Source organism: Lathyrus oleraceus, chromosome 5, assembly GCF_024323335.1.
Source record: "Lathyrus oleraceus cultivar Zhongwan6 chromosome 5, CAAS_Psat_ZW6_1.0, whole genome shotgun sequence".
NCBI lineage: Eukaryota > Viridiplantae > Streptophyta > Magnoliopsida > Fabales > Fabaceae > Lathyrus > Lathyrus oleraceus.
Window position 1 is genome coordinate 554,177,451 of NC_066583.1, and position 10,497 is coordinate 554,187,947.

Below are 10,497 nucleotides of genomic sequence, written 5' to 3' on the forward strand. Positions count from 1 at the left end.
GTCGATTGAACACCGTCATTGCGTTACAGACGTTATTGTGTGTAGAACACTATCGTGTGTCCAACAAAGTCTTAGTGTAGAACACAACTTTTGCATATTGAAAACTACAGAGGGTAGAACACCGCTGCCACATATCGAACATGATCGTCATCATGTTATGAAGGTTGTTGTGTGTAGAATACTCTCATGTATCCAACATGGTGTTAGCGTAGAATTTTTTTTTTCCGTATTGAATACTGCGGAGTGTAGAACACCGCTGCCACATATCAGATAAAATAGAGTGTAGAACACCATCGTATGTCAGATTTTGAATCATGTATTTGATTAGAAGTGTGTATAAATAGATCATAATCACCATTTTCATTTTTTTCACATACTTGATGTATTTTATATACCTGTGTGTTTGATGATAATTCATGTTTAGTAATTTTTATTGAATTAACTTATGTTCATTTGAAAAATAATGTAGTACAGTAACTTTATGCAAATAAGTCATTTAAGTTTTGGTCATGGCTCATTTGATGGAAGTTCGTGAGAGGAAGTAAAGGATAATAACAATATTGATCATGCATTTGGAGATGTTGAATTTATTTACTTTGATGACAATGATGTTATGCTATTTTTCTCTAAGTAATCGTTTGAAAAAGCAAAAAAGGTCATGGGATTGTTATGAAAGAAGTTTAGTCAGAGAAGTGCATTTTTAGAGAATTATTTACACAAGTGATGTGACATGTATTGAGAATACGAGGATGGATAGGGACACTTTTCATAAACTATATGAAATGTTGAAAGGTATTGGTGGATTAGTTCCTACTCGACATATGTGCATTGAGGAGTTAATGACCATGTTTTTACATATATTAGCTCATCATGTTAAGAATAGAATGATTAGAAGACAATTTGTTAGATCTGGTGAAACGATTAGTAGGCATTTCATGAATGTTTTACTAGCTCTTCTGAAGTGCCACAAGGAATTGTTAAAACAACCTCAACCGATATTGGATAACAATATTGATGAAAGATGGAAATACTTCAAGGTATAAGGTTAAATTCCACTGTCTATAATTTTTAATAGTATAAGACTTAATATTCAATTTCTAAGTAGTAACATTTGTACCAATGCCAATTTATAAAATTGTTTAGGAGCTCTTGATGGCACTTACATCAGGGTCAGTGTGCCTGAAGCTGATAAAAGTAGATTCAGGACAAGGAAGGGTGATATAGTGACAAATGTGTTAGGTGTATGTTCACCAGATTTATAATTTATATATGTCTTGCTTGGGTGGGAGGGTTCATCAGCGGATTCTAGAGTTCTTAGAGATGTTATTTCTCAACCAAATGGACTAAGGGTTCCTCAAGGTATATCATATTAAGTTCACATTAACATAAAACATGTTTTTCATATATATAGCATAATAACTTTAGTTTTACTGGTGATAGGGTACTATTATTCATGTGATGCTGGACACATGAACGGGGAAGGTTTTCTTACTCCATATAGAGGTCAAAGGTATCACCTTAATGAATGGAGGAATGACTTACAACCGACTACACCTAAAGAGTTTTTCAATATGAAACATTCATCAGCTAGAAATATAATAGAAAGATGTTTTGGACTTTTAAAAGGACGTTGGACTATATTAAGAGAAAATTCATTCCACCCTCTGAAAACTCAAATAAGAATTATAACAGCTTGTTGTCTTCTACATAATCATATTCGAATCGAAATGACACGAGATCCATTGGAAAGGGATTTAGGAGATGTTGAGTCCTCTAACGAATTTATGTATGGTGAAATGATAAATGTTGTGGAGCCAAGTAATACATGGAGTTAATGGAGAGATAACTTAGCATTGGAAAACTTTAATAAATGGAGAAGTGGAAATCATCGATAAATTTTGTGTTTCATATTTGTCTTTTCTATTTTGTATGATTTATTTTAATCATAATTGTATTATTAACTACAAACAAAAGTTTTATTATATATATATTTTTTTATTCTCCCTAGTACTCTTATTTTCTTAGCAGTATTGTTTATTTTTATATAATTTTTAGCATGTTAGTTTTTGAGTTATTTCATATAAGTTTCATTATATATAATTGTTAGCATGTTAGCTTTTGAGTTACTGTTAGCTACTGCATCTTAGTTTCATTATATATTAGCTTTTGAGTTTCATTATATATTAGTTATTGCATACTAGTTTCATTATATATTAGCTTTTGAGTTTCATTATATATTAGTTACTGCATATTAGTGTTTAAGTTACTGCATATCTATTTTGAAAACCAAATAAAAAGTTGCATTATATCATTGTTAACATGTTAGTTTTTGAGTTACTGTTAGTTGTTAGCTACTGCATATTAGTTTCATTATATATATTAGCTTTTGAGTTTCATTATATATTAGTTACTGCATATTAGTTGTTGAATAATTGCATATCTATATTGAAACCAAAAAAAAATTGTATTATATAATTGTTAACATTTTAGTTTTTGAGTTTAGATCTGAAAATCAAAATACAAAAGACTCAAAGCGGCAATGGACTGCAAAAGAAGATGCTATATTAAACAAAGGTTTATTACAACTATTGGATGACGGATGGAAGGCGGATGCAGGCACATTTAAACCAGGATATACTAAAGTGTTAGAAAAGTATCTCCATGGAAAAAATCCAAACTGCACGTTAAAAGCTAACCCTCACATTGAATCAAGAGTGAAACGCCTAAAATCACAATATTCAGCAATCAAAGATATGATGGGTGCAAGTGGTTTTGGATGGGATGATACTAGGAAAATGATTATTGTAGAGAAAGAAGTTTAAAGCCAATGGTGCAAGGGGACATTTCATTTCAAATTCTCATAATGTATAATACATTTTAATGTATGCTTTTCAAAACTTATTTTATCGATCATACATATTTTACTTCAATGCAGTCCCATCCTACTGCATCTGGTTTGTATGGAAAACCATTTCCTCACTTTGAGAACTTGGATGCTGTATTTGGAAAAGATAAAGCATTTGGTAATGCATCAGAAAGTCCAGTAGAGCACGCTTATAACATTGTGAAAGAATTTTTCCAATCGACACAAGGGAATGAGTTTGAGCTCAATTTGCATGAAGGTGAAGAGAAATATGATTCGCAAGTCCCGGAAATGCCCTCCTATAAGGATACTCAAGCACCAAGTCAAGTAAACCAATCACAATGCGAGGCTACATCAAATAGGACTGGAAAACGTGCAGGTAAAAGGGTAAAGTATAATGGTGATGTTTCTGATAGTTTATTAACTTCATTGAACAAGTTAGGTGAGTTTTATGCTGGAAGTGTGGAGAATATACAACAACTCATGTCTTGCTTTATGCACGAAAAACACACGGCTGATAGGAGGAAACAAATCGTCTCTATTTTAAAAGAAATTGAAGGAATATCAGTTATAGATGTGGTAAGGGCTGTCATGCTTATCACCAAAGACAATAATCTATGTGATTGTTTTTTCACTATGGATACTCTTGAATTGAGGAAGGAATTTATGCAAATTGTCTTAAGCACATTTTAATAGAATTTTGAATGTTTAATGTTTTTATTATTTAGTAAAACAATATCATGTGAACATTGTCTTTATTGGTTTTATTACTTAGTTGTCTTTGTCTTTACACTAGTGTTATGTCTATTTTACTCATATACATTGTATTGTTTATTTTCCTATATGATTCTGCTACTGAATATTGATAAGTTTTAAGACAAGACTTTATTTAATAATACAATATTGACATTTCTCATAATAACTATATTAACTAAAACATGTATGAAAAGATACTACCAATGAAGTATCAGTATTGTCAGCACTGTCAAAATCTCAAATGCATTGTGTTATTCATGTTTCTATTTGATTTGCTATTGATTTTTTTTATAGTGGTATTCCAACTTGCTCGATTGTAGCATTTGTTATTAATAGTTAATAATGCATATGCTTTGTTAGAGATTTATTATCTTGCAAAATCCTACTAATATAAAATCCTTGTCATTGCAATATAAAACAAAAGATAATTACAGTCTGCAATAGTTACATAAATAATATGGTTGCATTGTCTTTTAGAGTTCATTCTTAGTCATGGTTAATATTGAGAGTATCATAATCTTGATATAAAGAGTATTTGTGATGATGGCTCTGTTAAACATTGCTAACTGACCAATATCTAGAAGGAATGTTAAAGGTCAATTTGTCATCCTCTATAATAGAAGTGTGTGTGTGTATTTGATAAAATTCCTACTGAAAAGGCGTAAGACTTAATGATTATGGGTACGTAGCAAAGCACCTTATACCTCTTCATCATCAAAAGCAACCAACAATAAGGACAACAACTTCAACATGTCCTTGATTCCTTCCATTTTAGGACAAATAGTATTGATGTCATCAAGTGGTATTAATATGTTATGTTTTCTGCATCTTATTATAAGCATATATTATTGTTGAACCTTAATATGTAATTGTTAATGTCTAGCAGATATCCATTGCTTAGAAATCATAACACATACCTTTTAAATTGTTGTTAAAATGTCTGTAACATTAATTATTCATTTTATATTTTTCAAACATATATATAAAGGGTATTGTTGATAATCCTTTATAAAGGGTATTTTTCAAATATATATATATATAAAGGGTATTTTGACAATTTTACATATTTCTAGAAATTTTGAGAAAACAATCCCAGGAATTTAAGTTCATAACCAAACACTTTTTAAAAAAATTCCAAGGAATATAATTTCCATTATTTTATTTATGGGAGACTTATTCCAGGGAATAATATTTATATCCATGAAACAAACACATCCCTAGTCTTTCATCAATAGTTTTTATAAATGTTCTAGTATGTCTTTGTGAAAATAATTGGTGAGAAATGTAAGAGAGCTTGATTTCCTAATATTTCATGACACAAGATCATGTAGGATATATATATATATATATATATATATATATATATATATATATATATATATATATATATATATATATATATATATATATATATATATATATATATATATATATATATATATATATATATATATGTGTGTGTGTGTGTGTGTATAAATATATATGTATATATATTTATTTATTTATTTATATATATATATATATATATATATATATATATATATATATATATATATATATAGATAAAATATATATCTATATATATATAATATAAATATATATATATATATATATATATATATATATATATATATATAATATATATATATATATATATATATATCTATATATAATATATATCTATATATATATATCTATATATATATATATATATATATATTTATAATATGAAATGATAAATATAATAATAATAATAACATGGATAATCATTTAATATATTTATTAACTTAAAATTATTTTATTTACTATTTTTTTAAGATTAGTTTGTAAAGTAAAATGGTGATATTCAAATAAAATCAAATCAAATAATAATAATAACAAAAACAACAAAAATAATAATAATAATAATAATAATATGGATAATTAATTAACTTAAAATTAAGTATTTTAAATACTAATTTCAAAGTTTAGTTTGTAAAATGAAACGATAATATTCAAATCAAAATAATATTAATAATAAAAATAAAGGATAATTAATTAATAATTAGCGATGTTAAAATCTCAAATATAATCGAATATATTATTTAAGGTATGTAAAATTATGATGTTACATTACCGCCCCCTTAAAAGAAATTGCGTCCTCGAAATTTAGCGTACCTAAATCATATGTGGATACTTCTAACGCATGTCCTATTTCTTTCCCAGGTAGAATCACTTGTTACATCATCCCACAGAACTTTAACCAATGGTATCTGCTTTCCACGAAGTTCCTTAATTCGGTGACCTAAAATCTTGACAGGTAAAGCCTCATATTCCAAGTTATCTCTAAGTTCCACAGTTTCAGGCTCAGTGACATGTGAAGGGTCACGATAATACTTGCTCAGTTGTGATACATGGAATACGTCATGAAGATCAGACGGGTTTGGAGGCAAAGTAATGTGATATGCTACAGGTCCAATCCGCTGTAGAATTTGAAAAGGCTCGATAAACCTTGGTCTTAACTTTCTGGTTTTGATTGCTCGTGCAATTCCTGCTCTAGGAGTTACCCTAATGAACACGTGATCTCCTTCCTCAAATTCCAAAGGTCTTCTCCTCTTATCACTATAATTCTTTTGACGATCATGTGTAACTTTCATCTTTTCTCTAATAAGCTTAACCTGATCTGTCGTTTGTTGCACGAATCTTGAACTCAATATTTTGTTTTCTCCAACTTTATACCAACATAAAGGTGTACGACACTTTCGTCCATACAATGCTTCATATGGAGCCATGCCGATACTTAAGTGAAAACTATTGTTGTAAGTAAACTTAATCAATGGTAAGAACTCATCCCAACTTTTTTGTGTTCAAGAGAACAAGCTCTCAATAGATCTTCTAACGACTGAATTATCCTTTCCGACTGAACATCTATTTAGGGATGATAAGCTGAACTTAACCTTAGTTTGGTTCCTAACTCTAAGTGCAATTGACGCCAAAACTTTGATGTGAATCTGGGATATTTATCACTGACTATACTTGTAGGTATTCCATGTAATCTAACAATTTCCTTTACATATACCTGAGCTAGTCTCTCTAAGCTAAACGTCTAATTGATGGGAATGAAATATGCACTCTTTATCAACCTATCAATGATTACCCAAATTGCATCATGCTTATTCTGAGTTTTTGGCAAAGCGGTTACAAAATCCAAAACTATTTTGTCCCACTTCCACTCTGGAATGTCGAAAGGTTGTAACAATCTGGATGACCTCTGATGTTCAATCTTTTCCTTCTGACATATCAAACAAATTTGAACATACTCTGTTATATCCTTCTTCATTCTAAACCACAAAAATATTTTCTTCAAGTCTTGATACATCTCTGTGGCTCCTGGATGAAAACTCATCTTACTTTTGTAGCCTTATTCCAAAATCAACTTTCGAATCTTCTGGTTTTGAGGAATACACAACCTTTCTCTAAACCTTAGGATTCCATCACTCCTTATGTTAAAATCTCCATTTTGACCATCTTTAATAGTTTCCTTTATTTTCATTAGATGGTCATCAAGTTGTTGTTCATCTTTGATCCATTTTAGAAATTCATTAGACACGACAATAACACATATGAGTATACTTCCTTCATTGTGTTTATTCCTAAGTTTAAACCCATGAATTGGTTAATCAACTATTCTTCCTTCAACATCATTACGGATACATGAAGTGTCTTTCGACTCAAAGCGTCTGCTATAACATTGGCCTTTCTTGGATGATACTGTAATTCAAAATCACAGTCCTTCAAAAATTACATCCAGCGCCTTTGTCTCATATTTAGATCTTTCTGATCAAATAAATACTTCAGGCTTTTGTGATCATTTAACACAGTGAACTTTGATCCATAAATATAATGCCTCCAAAATTTTAAGGCAAACACAATTGCTGCTAAATCTAAGTCGTGAGCTAGGTAGTTCTCTCATGCACCTTAAACAGTCTTGATGCATAAGTTATCACTTTCCTTTCTTGCATTAACACACAACCAAGACCTTGATATGACACATCACAATACACATCAAATTGTTCTGATGGGTCTAGTAGGATGAGTATTGGTGATGAAGTCAATCTTTCCTTCAACTTCTAAAAAATGTCTTCACACTCTTTTGTCCATTCAAAGTGTTTACCTTTCCTTATTAACTGAGTCATAGGAAAATCGATATTTTAACATCCTTCGATGAACCTCCGATAATATCTAGTTAGTCTTTGGACTTTCCCACTTTGTTACTGCTTCAACTTTACTCGGGTCTACTGCAATACCTTCTTTACTGATTACATGACCAGGAAATTGTACCTCCTTCAACCAAAATTCACATTTCGAGAATTTCGTGTACAATTGATGGTCCTTTAATATCTGTAGCACAATTCTCAAATGTTCTTCGTGCTCTACCTCATTCTTGGAATAAATCAAAATTTCATCGATGAAAACTACAACAAATTGATCTAAGTACGACCTAAAGATCCTATTCATGTAATCCATGAATACTGTTGGAGCATTAGTCAAACCAAATGGCATAACTAAGTACTCATAGTGTTCATAACAAGATCTAAAACTTATTTTTGGAATATCATCCTCATTCACCCTGATCTGATGATATCCATACTTTAAGTCATTCTTCGAGAATATTTATGCTCCCTTCAACTGATCCATCAAGCCATTGATTCTAGGCAAAAGATACTTGTTTGTACAATAGTTTTATTAAGTTGTATGTAATCTACACAAAGTCTAGAAGAACCATCCTTCTTCTTGACAAACAAGATTGGAGCTCCAAATGGTGATACACTTGGTCTAATAAATTCCTTCTCTAACATCTCATTTAACTATTTCTTTAACTCTGCCAACTCTGAGGGTCACATCAATAAGGAGATATAGAAATTGGTCCAGTGCCTGGAACTAAGTTTATAGAAAACTCCATTTCCCTAACCGGTGGTAAACCTAGAACATCTTCTGGAAAAACTTTCAGGAATTCACAAACCACTGGAAAATTTTCAACACTAGGGGTTTCTCCTACTGACATGGAGAATAACATCATAAATTTTTTAGTGAGAGTTTCAACCCTTATGACTTCTCCACTATCTTCTCCAAACGTTAACATTTTTTTCTTGTACCCCAAGTTTACATCATTGGTTGATAATCAATCCATTCCTAAGATGACATTTAAGTCTTGTAGCGGGAGTACCACAAGATCTACTAAGAATCACCTATTTTCTAAAATTATAGGGCAGTCTGCTCATACTGAACAAGTTACCATTCTTTCTCCTGAGGGAGTTGTAATGGTCAACTTATAATTGAGATCAACAATTTCAAATCCCAAAATTTCCGCACAAGATATAGATATAAATGAATGTGTAGCTCCTTAATCGAATAATACTGATACCAACTTATCTCCAATTAAACACATACCTTGGATTAACCCAACTAACTTTGAGATATCAACTCCTCTAACTATGAATACTCTTCCCATGGTTGCCTTATTCTGATTCTAAGGTCTTTGACCAACATTTGGGTCTCCGTTCCTTTCTCTCCCTACATTGTTATTATTTATTAGGCCACTCTTCTGGCTTGTTGGTTGAGTTTATCCTTGGGGACAATCTTTGAGAAAATGACCCTTATGACCACAACGAAAACAAGCTCCAATATTTCTATTTGGATAACCTTTATTAAGATGTGCCCCTCCACAATTGTAACACTTGAACATTAACCTCATAGAATCCTAGTTATGATATGGTGTAGGCCTTTGATATGGCCTACCCCCTTGTTGGGTCCTTCCTTCATGGCCTCAATTAAAATGGCCCTTGTGATTATTGTTTCAGGTTTGTCCTCCTGATCCATATTGATTCTTCCTATTGTCAATTCCTTCCAACTCCAAATACTTTTCTATCATCTCACCAAAGCGCATAATATGCAGAGGTAGAACCGCCCTCTGGATATCATATTTCAATCCATCTTGATACTTTTCACACATTCATTCTTCCCTGGATGTAAGCGGTAAAACTCAGAATAGTTTGGAAAGGATTCGAACTTCCTAGTATACTCTCCCTCTGTCATCATACCTTGACGCAAGTTCTGGAATTCTCTCTCATTCTCTTTCCTACATAAATTTGGGAAATACTTCCCAAAAAATTATTCTTTGAACAATATCTAGTTGATCTCACTTCATTCCTCTTCCAACAATCTATGTTTTCCTCTCCGCTAGGCTTCAACATCACCTGTCAGCATGAATGTTGCATAACCGACTCTTCTATTCTCTCTACAGTGAGTGAAATAAAATATCTTATCTATCTCTTTCAACCATTTCTCAGCACCCTCTGGATTAAAGTCACCACCAAACTGTGATGGTTTACCTTTCAAAAACGAGTTCAATCTCATATCTTCATGCACAATTTCACTCTGTTGTTGCTGGAAAAGTTGAGGATCTCGAGTGATTTGCAGGATTTGAGCATTTTATTGTGTTTGAACTAACACAACTGCAACAAGTCCACGAACATCTCGAGTGTCACCTTGAGTGTTTGTTCCAGTTTAGGGATGATCTTCTCATCCCATGGGGATATTAGCCGCCCCTTTAGAAGTAGCTTCACCACTCACATTCCTACCTACACCTCTACTAGCACCTCTACCAGCACTCCTACCACGACTCGTGTTTCTGGCGTTCTGAACCATAACTTCCTGAAAAGGATAAGTTATTAGGTTAAATCATTCACAAGACATAAAGAACATAACAAATATGTATATTTATATCCCAATGAGTGATTCATCGATAAGGATTTTGTCAATTCTCTCACATGCAAGGGATAGTTAAGTTTAAAATGTTGAATTGATGTTTAACGTTAGACATGATTATATCTAGAATT

At 31.5% G+C, this 10,497-nt stretch overlaps 1 protein-coding gene and 1 pseudogene across 1 annotated transcript; one reads left to right on the plus strand and one right to left on the minus strand.

Annotated features, from left to right (window-relative positions):
- The first annotated feature begins 749 nt into the window (after positions 1–749).
- On the plus strand, positions 750–3,556 carry LOC127082013 (uncharacterized; annotated as a pseudogene).
- Positions 3,557–5,781: 2,225 nt separating this feature from the next.
- LOC127082014 (uncharacterized) lies at positions 5,782–6,390 on the minus strand. Its single transcript, XM_051022237.1, has one exon. The coding sequence runs from the start codon at positions 6,388–6,390 to the stop codon at positions 5,782–5,784; it is 609 nt and encodes a 202-aa protein (XP_050878194.1).
- Between the last annotated feature and the right edge of the window lie 4,107 nt (positions 6,391–10,497).